This window comes from Prionailurus viverrinus, chromosome E1, assembly GCF_022837055.1.
Source record: "Prionailurus viverrinus isolate Anna chromosome E1, UM_Priviv_1.0, whole genome shotgun sequence".
Lineage (NCBI taxonomy): Eukaryota > Metazoa > Chordata > Mammalia > Carnivora > Felidae > Prionailurus > Prionailurus viverrinus.
The window spans coordinates 28887247-28908073 of NC_062574.1; the positions used below are offsets into that span (position 1 = coordinate 28887247).

At 50.2% G+C, this 20827-nt stretch overlaps 1 protein-coding gene across 4 annotated transcripts in view; it reads right to left on the reverse strand.

Annotated features, from left to right (window-relative positions):
* The window catches only part of MSI2 (musashi RNA binding protein 2), a 394401-nt gene that overhangs the window by 78846 nt on the left and 294728 nt on the right, over positions 1 to 20827 (reverse strand). For all 4 annotated transcript variants that reach the window (XM_047833111.1, XM_047833110.1, XM_047833112.1 and 1 more), the window contains exon 8: positions 1280 to 1362. In XM_047833111.1, the coding sequence (XP_047689067.1) occupies positions 1280 to 1362 (83 nt within the window). The remainder of the gene's footprint in view (positions 1 to 1279; positions 1363 to 20827) is intronic.

Sequence of the window (20827 nt, forward strand, 5' to 3'; positions counted from 1 at the left end):
TTTTCATTTCAGATGCATATGATGGCTAGGAACAATATGAACAATATTATTTTAGTGCCCTGGGAAAAAATTAGCAAGTCAAATATTGAATCAGGCCTGTAGCACCACATGCTAAGCAGACTGCTTTGATCTTATCCCCACTAAAAGCTCTATTATTGAATTTAAAGTCAGCGAACACATATCAGACCAATATACAATGCATATCTGAATGCATGTTTCAGAAGCAAGGAATGTTTTGACTAAAGGAAGAAAATATCAAAGTCACAGCTGCAAGTGAAACAAATTTGCCCTCCCTCTTCTCTTGGGGCTGGAGGCTTTGCTGGCCAACCAAAATATTTTGGCTCCAAAGGTCCTGCTGATGGCTCCAGAAACACCTGCTGAGCTCCCAGATTTCTGGAACCAACAACAAGGGGGGTTCGCACCCACCTACTCGATTTGAAGGAATTTGAGACTTGGAGCCAGCCAATGTGCACATTCAGTACATGGTATGGCACCCTCTGGTGGCCATTCCTCTTGGAGGCCTATCTGGCTCCCCAAACTCAGCCATGGTCGTCACCTCCTCCCTGCTGAGGGTGCCTTCCCAGGAAAAGAAGCTTTAAAGGGCCAAATGGAGGTATGGAAGAAGGCACTCATGAGGGTAAAACCAGCCAGTTGATCAGAAAGGGAGAATGTTAATTGCCCAGCAGGGCCCAAAGAGAGAACAAATTTGGGTGGTAAACTTCTTACCCAGGATACGCCCCCTCAAAAAGCCAAGCCAAACAGCCAACACATATCCTAAGCCACGAGTTGGCAAATTAGAACGTACAGGCCAAATGTGGTCCCCCACCCACCCACCGTGGGCTTTTGTACAGCCCAAGAGTCGAGAATGGTTTTGTACTTTTAAATGGTAAAAATATAATCACCAAACTAAATATTTTGTGACACGTGAGAACTGCATGAGATTTTAGTGTCAGTGTCCATAAACAAAACTTTACTGATACACAGCCTTATTCATGCGGTACTGTCTGCACACGCTTTTGCGTTTCAACAGTGGAGCTGAGAGGCTGTGGCAGTCAGCCGCATGGCCTGCAAAGCTGAAAATATTTATCCCTCGGCCCTTCGCTGGAAGTTCGCCAACCCTTGCCGTTCCCAGAGCTGAGCCGTCAGAGTCTTAGAAGGTGCCCGCCCTGCTCACCCTCCAGCATGATGACGTGGGCTACAGGAGTGTGCAAGACAAAGGTGTGTACGTGGGGGAAAGGGGGGCATCGCATGCATGGTAGCCTCACCCCTGCAAACTTACCATTTTATTATTGATTTCATGGAAATGGATCTCACAGACTTTCTCCACAACATCTTCATTCTCAAACGTGACAAAGCCAAACCCTAAAGGAAAAAGGAAAAACAAAAACACAAAAACAGAGGGGGTGGTGAGTTCAGTTCTGGCCCGCTACATGTTTTCCTTTGATGTCCTGCAGCAGTGACAGGCTCCTGATCTGAGGGTAGGGGGCCGGATCCCTGGGAAGGGCCTCCAGGTTGAGGAAATGACTTCTCATTTGTAGCGAGCACCCTTCTGACAGTGAGGAAAAGTTAATGATTTCACCCCCGTGCGGCGGGCGCTGTGTGGTTTACATTTGCCCGGAAGCAAACAAGAAATTTACTCGTCTGTTATTTACAAGGGTCAGAGCCCCTGTGGCTCTGTGCGTGTGGAGGCGGGTGGGTGGGCTACCCAGAGCGGGGGCGGGGATCACTGCGGGGCCACGCTTGCCCTTTCCGTGCTGGAATGGCCAGCCCTTGGGTCGGCCTCCAGACGGAGGTGGTTATTTGTCCTTTTCTTCCTGAATTACTTCCTCTAATACCTCATCAGGACATCCTGAGGCCTGGAAGAAACTATTAAAAGTTTCAGGCCTCTGTTCTGCGCAGGCATCCTTTTTCTACCGCTGCTTCCAAAGCGCTGCGGATCTGGGGCAGTTTAAGACTGTTTGATGCCTGCTGTCAGCCCGTCAGCTATCCACTGTATTTACTCGGCTGGAGACCGGCTTTGCTAGACAAGCTGTACTGAAGAATTTTGGCAGGCGACCGCTGCTCAGCATCCTGAGTCGCTCTCGACTGCCCCTCCCGCCCTTCCAGCACGCTGCCCCATCTGTGACCCCACTCGGAAAGCACTGCTTTAACACATGGACCCACTCACAGGACGGCGCCCCGCCTCAGATGAAACGCGGCTATAGTGTGAGCACTAACACCGGGGGGAATGCATGCAACAGGTGCAGACATCCTAATGTGGGGGGCGGGGGGTCGCAGCAGACCTGACCTTGCACGTATGAACTTATGTGTCATCCTGGGAAGCCCCTTCCCCACTCTGCGCCTTGAGCTTTGCGCACCTGCAGATTAAGGTGGTGACACCGACCACCCCTCAGGTCACAGCCCCCACGCCCATCAGGATTTGCAAGGCTCTCTGCTATGGACTGAAGGTTGTGCCCGCCCCCCCCCCCCCCCCCAATTCATGTGTTGAAATCCTAACCCAAGGTGACGGTGTTAGGAGGCAGGGCCTCTGGGAGGCACGTAGGTCATGAGGGTGGAGGCCTCACGAATGGGATTAGTGCCCCCATAAACGATGTGAGAGACCCCTGCTTTATCTGTCTGCTTTCTGCTGTGTGAGCACACAGTGAGAAGACAGCCGTTCTATACCGGGAAGGGGGACTTCACCAAAACCCTGCTCATGCTGGCTCCCTGATCTCGGACCTCCAGCCTCCAGAATGGTGAGAAATACATTTCTGTTGTTTATAAGCCTCCCAGGCTATTGTACTTTGCAATAGCAGCTCAAATTGGCCAAGACACTGCCATCCCCAAAGATAGGAGCCTGGCCAAACACAAACCTGGACCCACCAACCAGGAACATGAAAATCAAAATGGCTACTTTTATATCAGGACTGTGTTTCCTTTTCAAGCTTGTGTGTTGACTTTGGGTCCTGGAAACCCTGGGTGGAGAGGGCATCTCTCCGGTCCTTTCTAGGTCTCTCCTCTCCGGCTCCACCACCACATTCTCTAAGGAACAGCAGAGGACAGGCAGATGAAACACTGAGCTCCTACATCATTGCTGTAGGATCTAGAAAATTCCTAGGGAGAGGAATGGAAACAGCCACTGTCTACTCTGAAACAATTTCCAGCAAAACAGGGAGCTGGGACTACCACACAAATGGCAGTCACAGTCTTCATTAGGATATATATTTTATTACTATGCACCGAATACCAAGCCAGTGTTTCCACAGCACACATCCCAGCCTGTTGTAGACACGAATGGCTGAGGGTCAGATGTACCATCAGGGGGACATAAGTATGTGCTACAGAGGCTCAAAGTTGGCACGTTTTCCCCAGCATCATCCTGGAGAGGCTGGGTCCTCAGGCACAATGACGTTTTGTTGGAAATGAGGCCCAACAAAAAAACCTTTCACCACGTGTACAACCCTGAGCCCCAAACCAGGTCCCCGTAGAGACAGGGACAACGCCGTTCTCTGGGTTCCCTCATTTGGGCGTCTCCTCCTCTCTGGCCCCTGGGGTCCATCTGTCGTTCACAGAGCAGGACGAGAGCCACGCCCAGAGGCAGCCTTCACGTAATTCCTCTTCAGGCTTTGGTGTGTTGGCTCCCTATGCCCCCTTCAAAGGAGTGTGAAAACCATCAGGTAAGCCTATCACCCAGGCAGGGACTCCTTCAGCACACGGGGGACCTGCGTCATTTTTGTTAATCCCCTCTCTTCTACCCACCTTCCTAGACCCAGATGCTAGGGGCCCCTCAAGAAGGGTTAAGATGCAGTGCCCTTCAAAAGGTGCTCAGGGGAGGGAAGGGTACACGGCAGATGATGGGGGAATCTGCTAGCGGGGCTTCAAGAACGATGACGGGGCTGGGGCTTCATTCACTCTGGGTCCCCGGGATGCACAGAGCCCCTCACACACAGAGAGTGCTGAGGGGCTGGTGGATGGATGAACGAACCATTTCTGCATCACTGCCTCCCTTCGAGACGGACTCAGCCCTTCCTTCTGCATTTGCAGGCTCCCACCTGTGCTCCATGGTTGAGTATGCAGAGGTCAGCAAGGCAACGTTCTTCTACAGCAATTTGCTCCCTAAGTGACACAAGTCTGAGGTTCCCACTCAAGGAGAACGTCTCTGCCGAGCGGATCTCGCCCCTCCCTCACGACCCTCGCTTGTAGCCTGCGGGTCACCTCGACATTCATGTGTCTCTGAAGGTCACCTCTCTAGCCTGTATCTAAACCCCGCCAACACGTGAATGCCTACGCAAGCCAGGACAGGCTGGCACTCAGGGGAAACCTCCCTGCAAATGAGGATGAATGTAATGGTTTGAACAGTGACTCCCAGAAGATGAGTCCCCGTCTTAACCCCTGGAACCTATGAATGGGACCTTGTTTGGAAGAAAGGATTTTGCAAACATACTAAGTTAAGGATCTCAAGAATGAGGGCGGGCCCTAACCCAGTGACAGGTGTTCTTAGGAGAGAAAGGAGGGGGGGAATTTGAGGCCTAGAAGGCAGAGAGGGGAGAAACCCATGTGAAGACGGAGGCAGACACTGGAGTGATGCAGTCACTAGTCAAGGAACACCTGAGCCACCAGAAGCTGCAAGTGACAAGGGAAGTGTCCCTGAGAGCCTTCAGAGGGAGCGTGGCCCTGCTGACACCTCCTATGTGGACATCCGGCCTCCAGAACTGTGAGAGCACAAGTTTCTGTCGCTGTAAGCCACCCAGTTTTTGGAAATTTCTAACAGCAGCCTCAAGAAGCTAGTACAGCCAGGTTACAGGTCTCGCCGCCCCCACACAGGTGGGTCACACGTGACCTCCCCCTGCCGGGCCAAGCATGTGCTCTGGATAGAAGGTAACAGAGTGTGGACAAATGAACCGAACCCATCAGTGCCACTGGGAAATAACACGAAGCCAGTGCCAGTCAAGGGCACCGCTCCACAAGCCAGAGGACAGCCTGGTTTGCAGCCAGCCTGCTGCTGAGCACAGGTACTTGATCCTGGAACAGTGCCCAGGGTAAGTCAAATCACCGTTGGGGTGATGATGGCGAGTTGACCACCACTGAAGCTGCTTTTCTGCTGCAACCCATGCCTTCCTGGTCCGCTGTGCAAACCACGGTCTGAACTCCAGGCCCAGTATCATTCGGGGCTCCCTGTATCGCCAGTTTCCCACTCTGTGCCACCACTCAGAGCCGGGGGGAGGTGTGACAGAGGTAGGAGACAGGAATTAAAATGCAGACTGCATCAGGAAGGGTGGGGGCAGGACTCGCTGCATCATTTCAAATTCTGACTCTGATATTCTCCCTGCTGGTCCCTTCCCTAACCCCACAGGACTCAAAACTCGAGTATCACAAAAATGATTTTCCTGATCAAAGGAGAGAGTCTGGATTTCAAGCCTATGTACCTTGGATGCATAACAATTCAGTGATGTCAAGACTCATTTGCAGTATTTTAAAGATCTATATCGTTTCGACAACCTTGTTTGGCCCGGATAGAGAAAACAAAGTTGATTGTGTCTAAAATATTTATTTATTCCATTTGAGAAAGCAGAGAAACCAGGAAACACTTAATTATCAATAAATGTTATTCCTTAACATATAATCATTTTTTTTCTCAGAGGTGCATTACCATTTACGATGAATTAGTAACTCAGTGGAGAACAGCCCCCAAATAAATTAAACAGAGTGAAAAGACAGCAGGGTTAGAAATTTGGGAAGGATCGGGTGGTGGGTAGGAAAAATCCTTTTTTGACATCCAAGACTTTTTCTTTCTTGAAATTAAATTTTTTATTGGGTAAAAATGTACATAATATATAATTCACCATTGTAACCATTTTTTAAGCGTATGCTACAGTGGCCGTAAGTATGTCCATGATGTTGTGCAACTGTCACAACTATCCATTTCCAGAACTTTTTTTTTTTTTTAACCATCCTGAGCTGAGACTCTGTACCCAGCAAGCAATAGCTCCCCATTTGTCCCTCCCCCAGTCCCTGGCAACCTCATTCTCCTCTAGGTACCTCTGTAAGTAGAATCATACAGTATTTGTCCTTTTGTGTCTGGTTTATTTCACTCAGCATAATATTTTCAAGGCATCATAGTCTTTTGAACAGTCTGCCAGATGTACAGATCCTACCTGAAACTCAGGAAGTCTGATTCTTCCTGAGAAGGGGCAGGAAGGACTGATTACTTTCCTCCCATTTTTTCCAAAAGAGAGCCCTGCAGAGAATCAGAAATGGTGGCTCATGAAAGCCTACCAGGTAGAGGCATAACAGCCAGGTAAAGGAGACACGGAATTATCCTTGCTCAAAAAAAGGAAGGACCAAATAATGAGCTGTGTATTCCTGGAGAGTCCCTTCACCTCTCTGGGCTTCTAAAAGAAGCAGACAGATGCATGGGGTGGGGTGGGGGGCGGGCACAGGGCATCTTACTCTGGTCCCAGCCAAGGCAAGGACTTTGATCCATGGTGAGTCTACGAGGGCTCACACTCCATCAGGGCCCTCTGGGGGTGTCCCTGTGATCCCCCCTGCTCGGTTTCCCATCTCCCTTGATCCTAAGGGGAGGCACCACCCTGAAGCCAGAGACTGTAGGTATTTAAAGTCACTCAAGCTGCCATTCAGAACAAAGAGGAACCGTAGGGATTGACAACCGTGTGGGGGACAGTGTCGAAGGGTCAAAATTTGGGGGACAGCAGGCTAGTTCACCAAAGGGACCCTCTCACCTGTCATCAGCAAAATGACACCTGCCCAGCCTCTCACGAAGCACCCCCATATCTGAGGGCCCCCAGGAGTCAGCAAAACTGGCACGAAGAAAAGGTCGGGAGGATGAAACTCCAAACAAAAAGGGTTTAAAATGGACATAAATAGGGTAGGAGTTGACAGGGCGCATTTGAAAATGAAATTCTCCAGCATTCTCCTGAATGAAGCTATTATTGGAAAGTAACAAGTAAAGCTCTATTTAAGAGATAAGCATTTAACAGTCAAACCTTTTTTCCCCCCTCTCTTATTCAAATGAACAAAACTGAATATTCATTTGAATAATACAAAGCTATAGAACACACACACACACACACACACACACACACACACAGAGAAATAGAGAATAGAAATCTGAAAACGAGATACCTCACAATGAAAATGACCTGCTACAGATGGGGGTACTGGGGAACATCTGACAGTTAACCCACAAAGAATTCCTTTTTAGGTCAGGGAGGGAAAGATGGGACTGGCCTCCTCCTCGCCCCCAAAATAATTTTCTTCTCTTATCATATAGGTCAATGAACACTAATAGGCAATCGTGTGGCGCCTAATGCATCTTCAGCGAAAATCAATGCAAGTCTCGAGTTAACACACTTGCTTAATGGGGAAAAAAATGAGGGAGGAAAAAAAAAACCCAGACTGTCAAATTTATTCAGAATATCCCGTGAGGAATTTGAGGTATGTGTACGCAAGTATATTTATAACTCACGCAACCTCCCCCTCTCGCTAATAACCCAGTGTTGGAGGAAGTGGCAGGACCCGTGGGCTGCTTTCAGTATAAATACAAGTCTCTTGGGTTTGGGCGTGGGGAGCACTTTCTGGTTTCAAAATGCTTCTCATACATCATCCTACCTGGTCTCCATGGCAACCCCGCGAGAGGTGGGGCACGGTCTGCCATCGTCATTTTGCTCAACTGCTTGGCATTGTTTTATTTTTTTTTTCAACGTTTTTATTTATTATTTTTGGGACAGAGAGAGACAGAGCATGAACGGGGGAGGGGCAGAGAGAGAGGGAGACACAGAATCGGAAACAGGCTCCAGGCTCCGAGCCATCAGCCCAGAGCCTGATGCGGGGCTCGAACTCACAGACCGCGAGATCGTGACCTGGCTGAAGTCGGACGCCCAACCGACTGCGCCACCCAGGCGCCCCTACTTGGCATTGTTTTTTTTTTTTTTTCTTCAACATTTATTTATTTTTGGGACAGAGAGAGACAGAGCATGAACGAGGGAGGGGCAGAGAGAGAGGGAGACACAGAATCGGAAACAGGCTCCAGGCTCTGAGCCATCAGCCCAGAGCCCGACGCGGGGCTCGAACTCCCGGACCGCGAGATCGTGACCTGGCTGAAGTCGGACGCTTAACCGACTGCGCCACCCAGGCGCCCCCTTGGCATTGTTTTAAATGACCCATCCCTGGTGACACGTGGCTACTAAGCCAGAGCAGGACGTCAGGGACTTCCTTGGGTCAGTAAGTGTTCAAGAGGGATGTGGTGGCCCTAGGGCTCGAGAGGGCAAGAGCCTAGGCTACGAGGCATGGTGCTTCACATGCTCTGTGGGTCAACCACCACTTAGCTGTGTGTCAGTTAGCGACCTGTCATCTCGGGCTGTGCTCCCCATCCCCAGCTCAGAACATTTCTGGGTCACCAGAAGAGCATGGGCTACATACAGCAGGTTTGGCGAATCAGTTTCATCTGCCTCCAGGGGTTTTCCCGGAACCCTGGATGGAGAAAGTCTGAGCCCCCCTCCCCACGCGTCCATCGGGCAAGAGGAGCAGAGATGAGCTGCCGTGGCAGGGTGGGTGGCTTCACGTGCCCTGGCTTTGCCCTGGAAACATAGAACTCGGAAGATGGATCTGTTCCAAGAGAAAAACAAGCTGCCTTTCCAAAAGAAGCGCCTTGTTTCCGACTGCCACCCTGGGACACTGGCTGCACGTTACCCGGATGTTAGAGAAATCCACTCGGAGTTGTCATTAGAGTTTCCTGAGCGTTTCAGACATGAGGTATTTGGCAAAAGGTGGGGTGACAGTACCAGCTGCGTCCGCTCTCACACCCGAGTGGTAATCTGGACTTTTGTAACATAAGAATGTCATTTCCCACCAAGCCAGGGATGGGACTCGCTCAATTATTAACGTCTGGTATCCCAAAGGTGGTTACTTATTTCCAGTCCATACTCTTCATGATAATTTGAGAAAGAGAAAGCTTGCCTGCGTTTATTGGGTGGCCGTTAACTCAGTCCTCACAGCTCCCTCCTGTGAGACAGGAACGTTCCTACTTTACAGATGAAGGACTTCCTCGTATGAAGGCGGGCCGCTCTACATCAGGAGTCTGACCTTGTCCCGCAACCTGGCTCTTAGGAGCCTGTCCTGTAACACTTCCCTAAAAGAACGCCTACCCAATGGGCAACGGCACCTCGTCCTAACAACCCAGCAGAAGGAGCGTAAGGGGGGAGGCGGGGAAGATGCGCTCGTCCATTCTAGCTACCTGCCTGCTTCCTCTGCTGCCTGAGCCGGCTGCAGCCGTCAACAGAAAGGCAGGGAAGGGAAAACTGAGGTTTTTCAGATGCACACGACGAAGATGACTCTTATTTATTTTTTTTCAATGTTTATTTATTTTTGGGACAGAGAGAGACAGAGCATGAACGGGGGAGGGGCAGAGAGAGAGGGAGACACAGAATCGGAAACAGGCTTCAGGCTCTGAGCCATCAGCCCAGAGCCTGACGCGGGGCTCGAACTCCCGGACCGTGAGATCGTGACCTGGCTGAAGTCGGATGCTTAACCGACTGCGCCATCCAGGCGCCCCGAAGATGACTCTTATACAGACAACTCGGCGCGCTCCTAAGCCAGTGTAGGATGGACACAGGGTGAGTGACTTCTCTGAACGTTTCCAGCCCCTGCCCACAGACCTGCCTGAAACAGGGTTTGGTTGTCAGGCTGGAGACTTCGTGCAGCAAACTGCCTCCCTAATGAGTCAGCCGCCCTGGAGGGATAAACAGCGTGGCACTCCCTTCTCTGGACTGATTAAGAACAAAGAACAGGGGCAGGGACACTGACCCGTGATGGAGGCAGGATGCAGCCTCGGGGCTGGTCAGAACAAAGACTTTCAGGGCCAAAAGGCCACCGGAGGCAGATGGCTGAATTCAAGAGGTCTGCTGACGTCCCTCTCACCTGCCCCGTACCCTTCTTCCTCCACACAAGCCAACAGGCTGCCCCTCTGGGGCCCTTTCTAAGCCAGTCTTTCCTTCCCGCCATGGCCCCTTCAGGGTGGCACCGCAGCCCTTCCGCTGTGGCATCATTCGTGCACCTGCTTCCTCGTTTACACCAGTAGTTTGGCAGCTGGTTGCTGTAAACTATAATAAAATGCCTTTCCAAAAAATGAAGGAATGTGACCAGACACGCCAGACATCATGATATTAAAGCCGTGTCAATTAATTTCTCCCCCTGCTTGATAAACGAGCCCCATTCCATCTCTTAATAATGAGGAGAGAAACAAGAAAAGTTGACACTTAGTTTAATTTATTTTCTCAACTTGCCTGGTCATATTTCTTTCTGCCTTGCAGAGCCTGCTGGGGCTGTGGGGAATTACAAGTGGCTCGAGCGCGGGCGAGGCATAGATCGGTGAGAATCGACACGGGCCTCCAGTATTCCCACACACCACTTAATCAGGAGGGGAAAGGGACCTGGAGAGCCAGCTCGCACCTGCGCCTCTCCAGCCACCTTTGGGGGCTGGGGGCGGGGGAACTCGGGCCCGGCGAGGGAAGCGATCTCAGGTGTGTGGGAAGTCAGATGACAAAAACCGCACTATCAGGTTTCCAATCTACTGCGCAGAAACTGCACACGACTGAATTCCCTAAATTAATATTAAGCTATGTCGGTGGCATTTGCTAGAGGGGAGCCAATTTCTCCATTGGAAAGGTACTTTCCTTTCCTTTTCAGCCCAAGGGTGCCGGAGCCAACACCCGACCTTGAAATGTGAGCGTCAACTTTCTAAAATTCAGATGCCAACCATGAACCAGCACACATCTCACGAAGGCTTTAGTTACAAGTAACCTCAGGACTGTTTATGGAGGCCTCCAGACCATAAACGAAGCCAGTAGTGAAAAGTGACATGCTCTCCCACACCAGTGTTTCTTGATGTGGTCCTATGCCAGCCTTCTGATGGGCTAGGGGCTTATTAAAAGTGCAGCCTCCGGGGCTCTCCTGCCTCCTAAATGTGGGCTTTGTGGACATGGCCCAGGAATCTGCATTTTAATCAGTTCTCTGGTGATTCTGATAGCCACCCAAGCCCGACTCTGCTCCATGTTTCCCAATTCAGGATGAGTCGAGTAGGGATCATTTGGTAAAAAAAGAATCCAGAACTTTTCAAAAGAAGAGAGAATCTCTAGGCTTCCCTATAACATAAAGGGAGAGACAAAAGCTGTTTTAAGAAGCCTCTGATAGCCCTTTCATGGAGAGCTGAACCTCTAAGCCCCATGGCCAGCCCTTATCCAAGGTAGGGGGAGACTGGGGCAAAGAAGCAGCATCTGTGTCCCAGACTCAAGAAGGGATGGAGACCAGTTCATACTAGAGTGTAAATGACTGATCTTGCTTCTACCCTCAGGGGTGTCAGCGGTTTACCAAATCCTTATACAAAAGCAACTACGTTCTACGTTAGAATTCCAAACGGGTACTCAGGGGGTGGGAGGTACATATATCTATATATCTACTTTACTGATGGGGAGCACCTCCTGGAGTCTGGGAAATTATATGCATGTCTAGAGAACGTTACAATGGGGTGGTGGTGAGGTGAAAAAACACCCTGGAAGGAAGAGAGGGAGGGGAGGGGAGATAAAAGGGAGGGAGAGAGGGGTGGGGTGGAGGGAGAGAGACCCCTCCCACCATCCCTAAACCATTTTTCCTCGAGAGAACCTGCCACGAGTACTGATCGTGTGGTCTGAAAGCGCCTGCGGCTGCAGGGGAGGGGTGCCTCATCCCAGACTCTTGTTAACCCAGGGGAAAAATGCACCTGTGATCCAGGCCAGACAACCCCCACCTCATTTCATTCTGAGTGCGCTCCGTAGCAGTGATTCTGTGAATGACACTTGTCAGGACAGCAGATTAGTTCACAAACCTATTTTTTTGTGCGTGGTGTTCCATCTTGGTTGGGAAAATAGTCAGTTCTTGGCGAGAGAGACACATATTACTGCTGTTAAGTGCCAATATAAACTCTGGGACGCAGTGGTAAATTCACCAAATTAAATCGCTAGACAACTGGCTCGGATCAGGACCCCGGCAGAAGGTGCCAGGGCTGCAGGGCGCGCCCAGCGGGGTGGAGGAGGCTGAGGTCGTGCGCGCAGCTGGAGCAAGGGCACGAGGACGCGCTGCCTCCGCGTCTGTTCTGGAAACTGCAGAGCCTCGGGTGGCTTCGATGGGCTACCCGTAAGAACGTGTCCTTCAAGGCTTCTAAGTCCCTGGGCTTTCTGAGCTCAGGAGAGATGGGGCACTGGCTGGAAGCTCTTCTCCACAGGGGCATTTCGGTTGCTAGCCCCAGGCTCTCCCCAAAAGAGTGGGTTTCAAACCTGTCACCTTTCCTGATACCCTGTGGCCCCACCCATGCAGTGAGCTCACTGGAAGGTAAGGTGAGTTTCAACTATCTTCATGTGCCCCCTGAGGAGGGTGTGTGTGTGTGTGTGTGTGTGTGTGTGTGTAAATGGGCTTGGTCTTTGGATCTAGGTAGATTTGGGATCAAATCCTGGCTCCAGCAATAACTGGCTGTGTGACTTTGAGTAGGTTAGTTAACCACTCTGACCCTCAGTATCCTCCGTGAGACAAATAATAAATCTACCTCACCAGCTAGGAGGATTGCTTGGAAACACTTGTGAGAGGTTAGCTGTCCTCACCCGCCAATCAAACGAGACTTCTTATGGCTTCTTCCCTATCCCAGCCTCTGTCTCCATGTGTATTTACTGGCCCTCTCTGCCTTGAGCCTCATTTATTAAAATTCATCTGAGAGAGGTGTCAGAGAGATGTCCGTGGTGCTTCATGAACTCTCACAGTGGGAACAGAGATTCAGGACAGAGGGAGGTCAAACAAATCATGTGACAAATTCCCAGTCTTCTTACTTAAGAAGACCCTACAGTGCATCCTTTTGGGTAAAAACAAAAATCACGTCCTGAGTGTGATGACGCTGGCCCTTGCCCTGACCGCTGCTCCTGCCTTTGCTCTAAGAGGGAGCCTGCAGTCTGGCTGCTGTGGAACAAGCAGAGGGGGCTTCTCTGGTGTCCTCTGAAGAGGGAGCATGAAGGAGACGAGGGGAAGGTGGGGCGGACCCAGACCACAAAACCTGCTCTGAAAAAGGAAGGGTCAGAGGTAGCCCTGCCCCAACTCACCCCACTAGGGACGCAGGACCCCTCAGAAAAGCCTCAGCCTCCCCAGGGGCCTCCTCAAGATGCCCACCTGCCTCCCTTCCGACACATCCTCGGGGAATGGTCACTGGCCTCAGAGAAGGTTCCAGAACTCCATCAAAACACCACCACTTGGAAGCAGGTTTTCAATGCCACCACAAATTATAGGACTTTTATTATGAGGTATGGTTTCAGAATAGTCCCAACTGACAGAGCCCTGGCTCGGCGCCCGCCGTGCCACCCCTCTGCGCCCCCTGCGGTGGGGGGGGGGGTCATCTCTGCCCGCATCTCCGTGACTCCAGCTGGCCGTGCCACCGGCAAGCCTGCCTGCAGTTTGGGGGCGGGCAGCTGCCCATCACGGTGCCTCTGCACGAGACACACGCGCTTATTCACCGTGGAGCAGGGGCTGGCCTAGTTTATTTTTTTGGCCGTTAAAAGGACTGTTCTTAACATCTGGAGGCCAGATCTCTCCGAGAAGCTGAGAGCAGCCATCCAGGCGGCCTGGCTGGGGCAGCAGATCTGCTCCTCGGCTGTCCAGACAACGGTCCCGGGTGGGCGGAGGGGGAAAGGGGGCCGAGAAGCAGGGGGCAGGAGGCGGCTATCCACGGTGACCCACACCAACCAGCGGCATCGGCGCCTGCGAACTTGCCGGAAATGCAGTCTCAGACCCCACCCTGGACCTCCTAAACCTGAACCTGCATTTTAACAAATTCTCCAGGTGACTTTTATGCAAATTAAAATCTGAGAGGCACTGGCCTGGAACAATGACTCTCAGCTGTGATTCCTACATCAGAACCTCTTAGGAGAATTTTCAAAAACAACTGCTCCCTGGGCCCCTCCCTCAGAATTGAGTTAGGTCTGGGGTAGCCCCCGAGCATCTGTACGTTTTCAAGTTGCCCCAGGTGATTCAGATGTCCAGTTAGGGTCCAGAGACATTGGGAAAAGGGAAAAGGCACAGTGCCTAATCTTTATTTTTCATCTAAAAATAATTTCAGCTTGGGGCGCCTGGGTGGCTCAGTCAGTTAAGCGGCTGACTTCATCTCAGGTCAAGATCTTGAGGTTCGTGAATTCGAGCCCCGCATCAGGCTCTGTGCTGACAGCTCAGAGCCTGGAGCCCGCTTTGGGTTCCATGTCTCCCTCTCTCTCTGCCCCTCCCCTACTTGTGCTCTGTGTCTCTCTCTCTCTCTCTCTCTCAAAAATAGACATTAAAAAAATTAAAAATACTTTCATCCTCACTGATTTTAGTAAATGGACACAGTCAATGGTCTTAGTGCCCATGGAGCCAGGCAGCCGTGTATCACAGACTTGGGTCTTGGACGGTATTTTACAGAGCACTGAAGGAAAAAGAAAACGCTTCGAAGGGGGTGAGGTCAGAGTGGTGCTTCATTTACTCACCTGCTGTAGGCATGGCTGGCACCTGATGCCCCTCAGGTGTGCCCAGTCAAGGGCTGTATAGATGGTGAGATCTGGCTTTCAGGAGCAAATAGGCACTGCACACACACCCCGACTGTGGGGAATGCCGAGAACACAAGCATATGCCACGGACAGAAAATGGCGAGCTGACCCTTCTCTGCCAGCAAGACTCCTCAGCAGCCACACCATGCCCCCAAAGGCATTCTGATCAGACGGGACAAGGGGCAGCCCGGCGGGTGAGAAGGAACCTGCCTGTCAACAGAAACTTGTGCTGTAGAGAAAGCACCAGGAAAACAAATGTTTGCAAACTATTTGTATCCTTCTGTGATTTCGTTGCTAAAAAGGATATAACTGGGTCAGCCTACGAAGGCTCTCATCCTCCAGAGGCTTTTAAAACTTGGAAACAGAAATGTAAAACTGTTTTTTTTTTTTAATGAAGATTTTAGTGGATTTTGAACCCATTTCTTAAAAATATAAAAAATGCAACACTTGATTAGTGTGCGTGAAAAACTGATTGACATCAGGGAAGATGGAAATTTACAAGCTGAATTTCAACAAAATCCTTTGCATAATTGGAGGATGGGATTGAAAAATTAGTATCATGATTTAGTCAGCACAGCGAATGTACTTCTTCCACTGGGATCTGTTTATCTTGTGGGGTGTATTTTTCAGTTATGACAGGCATTAAGTCCAAATACCAAAAGAAGCTAACCTTAGAATTCTTCCTTTAGAGCTGGATCACAGTGTTAAAGCAAGAATTTTTTAAAAAAGAAAACACCTATTCAATCACATTACTCTGAAAATATTTTAATAATAAACTCCTAGGCAGGACTTATTTCAAATATATCCTATCATATTATTTTCACATAGGTTTGTAACACACATATTAACATAGTAGTACATGTAAAGAAATTAAAAATTAAGTAAGATACACTGGGGGTGTGTGCTAATTTTTTTTTCTGCACGATTAGAAAATTTTGAAGACATCTGTTCTAGAAGGAAAGGTGGGGATCCACATCCTGAACTCTGGTTCTGAAGCCATCCCTTGGTTTCAGAAAGGACTAAAAGTCAGAGGATGGGGTAGAGGTAAGTAAGTACCTCCCATGACTGCCAGCGGGTGTGGACCCTCAAGGATGGGCCTTGGGGTGAGATATTTATGGGAGTCAAGAACCAGCCAATTCCAGGATCCCCTGAGTCCTCCTGGCTCAGCCCACAGAGCGCTCAGAAGGCACTGGGTTGGGGGTGGGAGTGGGGGTTCACCCTTCAAACTGAGACCCCTGCTCCCCACACGTTAATGGCAGCAATACCTGAACTCTTCTCGATACATTTTTCATAGCATCGTATCTTCATTAAAATTTTATTCTATTAGCATTCTGAATCCAAACCACTAAGTACATAATTGCTAAAACATGTGTTAAGCGACGACTTAGGAAATGCCGGTTTTATCATATTGTTAATTAACAGAAAGTAGGATTAATACATTCACAGATCATTAGGAGCCTTCAGTACAGTCTCGCCCGCTCTGCAGTGGGTAGGGTGGGTGTGGGTGGGAACCCTGGGCAGTACAGCAAGGGCATCTCCTCGTCGTTCGCCCTCGGCCCCTCTGCAGGTTCTGCGAGGGTATCGGGGAGAAACTCAAGAGACAGAGACTCACGGTCTCTCTTGCCCAAAGGAAACTCTTCTGAGATCTGGGGGTGGCTGGCTCACGGTAGCCTACCCAAAAGGCCGGACATGGAAGGATGTGGGTGAGAGGAAGGGAAAGAGAAACACGTCCTCTTAAGTCAGCCCAGTGAGGCTCCGTGGACCACGGGGAAGTTTCCAGTCCTGAAGCAGAGGATGTGGCTGAAATCCTGGCCGTGCTGCATTACTGGCTGGGCAAGCCATTAACGTGCCTGACCCCGTGTCTCCACCTGTAAAGCAGGAATAAAGATGCCGACCTCACAGGGCTGGCCTGTGGACTGAATGAGAGCACGCACACCGCTGCTATCATCCCTGTACAAGCTTGCAGTTTTTACGTAAGGATATCCTCACCCAATACTGCTTGGAATAAGTGGGCCACCAGCTGAGACCTGAAAATTATTTAGCTATCCATAAATGTGGGCTGCATAAATGCGGGATCGGCTCTACTGTGGTCTATCCCGAGGTGCCAAAACCGAGAGATTCGGAGGTGGATTTGAACTCGCCTTGCGGTCATCTCCAGTGGAAATCGGGGCCTAATAAGATCGTTGGGCCCGAGGGGTTTATTCAAACTCTGCCCGCCCCGTCTTGGGAGTTAGAGAGGTATTCAGGCAAGAAATAGACTAAATGTCTTCTCCTTCCCCAGCCACCCAAAATTCTTCAGCCCGGCCCAATGGTGGGACTCCCAATTCTTCACGTTTAATAATGAAACAGTCTGCCTGGTCGGGCAGCACACAAGACCAGTACTGGAAGGTAGGACTGGAAAAGTCCCCATAGACGCAGGAGAAGGAAGGAGACAGGTATGGTGGTGAGGCCCCCACCTAGGGTTTCCTGGAAGCTGGGGGTCAAGGTAAGTCCTGGAGTCAGAAGCTGGGGTCAAGGTGAAGCCCTGGGTCAGAAATATGAAAAGAGTTAGGAAAAGCAAACAAACTCTGCCTCAGCCTTCATCAATAAACTTTAGCTGGGACAGGAGCCCTTCCCAGAGGAAGACAACGGCAGGGCCAAGGCCACCTGCTAGGGTGATGATGAATTACCTCACCTAGCTGGAGCCTGGATGCAAAAATCAAAGCTAAGGTAAAATTAAAAAAAAAAAAAAAGCAGACCAGCGTCTGCCAGACACAAGTGGGAACAGAGAAATCACCTGGTTGCACTTTTTTCTTTTCCTGGAACATTCTTTCAAAGCCCTAGGAACTCAGCACATTAAAATTTCCTGTGTTGAGGCCTTCTAACAGGGGTTATTATTTGGGAACTGTGGATGGAAAGAGGTCCCTTATTTGTAGGAAAGGTTAAGAGTGGAAAGAGCCTCCTCCTTATTTGTGGGTTGTACGTGAGTGGAGTCTGGGCTGTGGGTTCAGACATGGGCTGTAATCCTAGTTCCACAATCAGCTGTGTGAGCTCTCTCTCCGTGCCTCAGTGTTCTCATCTCATAAAATGGGGATGTTAGTATTTTAGGGTAGGGGAGCATTTAAACAGGACAATACCCATGAAGCTTAGCACAGTTGCTTGTCCTGGTCAAACGCTGGAGCACTTGAGCCCCTCTGCAGATCTGGTTTCCTTACTTATATTGACTCGCTCTATCGACTTAGTAACGTGACCCGGTGGGGTGTGGGCTCCTGCAAATGGCTGCCTCTGAGAAGAAGCTGCACAGGACCTCTTGTGCTTGGACCATCACCTTCCCCATTGACCAAGAGGAGGCAGAGGGAGCTGGAGACTGGCTTTGACTCTCCCAGGGGAGAAGGAGCCTCTTGACAGTTGGGTCTGAGACGCCTGGTACAATGCCACACTTGATCAGGGATGAACCTTCCAGTGCCCTGCAGGCCAGGGGAGAAGGCAAGGCCTCAGTCTCCACCAGAAGCCACCACCTGCTCCTGTCATCAAACCCAGGAGCCAGAACCTCCGTATTCTCCAGAGAAGGCAACTGAGAGACAGCAGAGCAGTACCCGACTTGAAAATCATGGCACACCCAGAGCCATGTTGTGGCCATCCTGCTGCCTGGCTGCAGAGACCAGGAACTTCAATTTATTTGTGTCTGGGGCCTTAAAGAACCTCAGCTGTCATCCCTTCCTTAGTTTATTACCAAATTTCTAAAATATTACATTCTTTATTATATCCAAATTCACTTTATTGCACTTGACAATACAGATAATCACATACCATATGCTCTAATGTTTTGAAACCAATGCATGTTGACAGCGGTTTTTATTCATGATGCATAATTCCATCCCGAGCTCACAATGAGGCCTCTGAGCACCCAGCCTGGTGTTAAGACTTTTGCCTAATGACAGATTAACAATACAGCGAGTTGCAGAGACACAACCCGTCCCTTGCCATTCCCTATTTACAACGGGAAAAAATGTACCTGAGCTGAAAAGATGGATTTATTGGAGAGAAGGCGGGGGCGGGGGGGGGGGGATCCCTACCACCACCCACCCATCATTCCCAGAGGGTTCATAATGATTTGTTATTGTTCCACGCTTATGAAACTTGATATTGAAAAGAGGGATTGGTCTTGCGCCAAGTATCAAGGCAACTAATCACACCAACCCACACTGCTGGCCCCTGAGAACTGCCAGCACAAAAATGCCCCAAAGCTCTCATTAGCCATCTCTCTTGTTTTCACTCTTGTTTTGCTACAAGCAAATATTTGTCACTCCTCTACCTTGGTGAGACCCTCCCCCTCCCTCTCATCCCCTCTCCTCCTCCCCTGGGCATCCCTTCTGTTCCCAATTAGCCCCAAGCTTCCTGGCAAAATGGACACAGCCGGGGAGGATCCGTACCCCCAGCCTCCTGTCACCTCTCAGGCAGAAAAGGCCCGCACGGCGGGAACAGTCTTCGTGGCTCCTTCGGCAGAGAGCCCCCTCGTCCTAGGGTGGCTGAAGCAGAGGGTGGGTAATTTGAAGATGATCCTCCAGCTCGGCGGTGGTGCCCGGAACAAACAATGCCATTTCACACCTCCCCTAACTAAGCGCTTGCTTTCATTTGCGCCGGAGAAGCACTCAAACCGCTGTAAACCCATTAGATCACGTCAAGCCATCGTGGCAAAGAGTTCGGGCTGTCACCAGCAGAGAATCAACTCAGATTTATAGATCCTTAAAGCCTGAATATATAGGTATTCGTCTTCCCCCTGCAGATAGACAAGGGGACCGGGGTGGCAGCAGAGGAGGGGAACGGCAGTCCACAGCTCGGCTGCAGACAGATTGGAGTTTTACAATCATTCTCCCGGATAATGGGATTTCTCAACAAGGGGAGGAGTGGGGAGGAAGGAAGGAGAGCCAGGCCTGTACTCTGCCGAACACTTGGCTGTTTGTCCAAAGTTTTGCTGGGAGACGGGGGGTGGCAGGAAAGAGAGGTTACCAGCAACGATGCCTCTGGGGGACCCAGTGACCTGCCGCAAGCAAAAGCCGTACTACAGACCAAGGAAGGGACCGGAGTTGGAAGACGCAGACTCGCTTACTTAGCCACCTACCAAAGAGGCCAAATGAATTAAGAGGCATCTATCTTACCGCACGTAATTGCTGTGCTCCTGAACAGCCTAAGTTAGAACACTTTTCCATAAATAAAAACCTACCTTCTCTTTCGGCTTACATCACGACCCCAAGAAGGCTTTCTTTTTGTTTCTTTCTTTATCATCTTTAGCACAGGCCGGGGCTCCTCCTACCATCTCAAAGAGCGTGGGGCGTTCCTTGTTTTCTCCCTTTTCCCTTGCTCATCTAGCAACTAGGGGAGTTAACTGGTCACCAAACCAATACCTCCTAGAGAGACCAGAGCGTAAAGACCTAGTTTCCTGACCTATTATCGGTTGATCTCTGAGGGTCTGGTAGGGAGAGGTTTTGGACCATTTCATAATTGAGCAACATCCACGTGTGATTTGCAACGTACGGAACACACTGGTGTCTGGGCCCTTCATGCCCCCCATTAATTCTCTTTTCTGTTTGAACACTGTGGGGGAGAGGACATCACCCCTCACCACTTCATAAAGATGGCTTGTTTAAGAGGGGATCTTGAGGGACTGCTAAGTTCTTCATCCTAAGGATCAATATTTCACCTGGGAGCTTCAAGCACACCGTCTATAGGCGGGGAGCCAGCCCATCCCAGTTCAAGGCCTTCGGATCCAACACAGCCACCTGTTCCTTCCTACGCTCATCTCCTCTGGTTTCTCTGAAATTTCTCTCACGATACTGTGTTCAGTCCCCATCAGACCCCCTCAGACATGGTCTACCTTGTCCACGTCTCTCCTACAACAGGAGGTGAACGGAACACAATACTCCCCAGTGTGGGAAGTATACTGGAAAGCACCAACCCCCGCACTGAACCCGTCTTTTCGCAGCCTCTCGTGGCTTCCATAGCGGTTCCATCATCCCACTAGCTAAAAAAAAAAAAAAAAGCCCTTACGGGGTCAATGAAAACCCAGGGCTTCCTATAAACCTTTATCAAAATCCCCTCCTTCCCACCTCCAATTTGCTTTCCTTTCCTTGGGCTCTAAACTTTGTTACCTTCTGATTATACAGGTATTATACATCTTAGAGTCTTAGAAAATACAGAAAGCGCTTATTCCTTCAATAAACATTACCCAGACACCTCCTACACGGAGGAATCTTAGCTGAGCC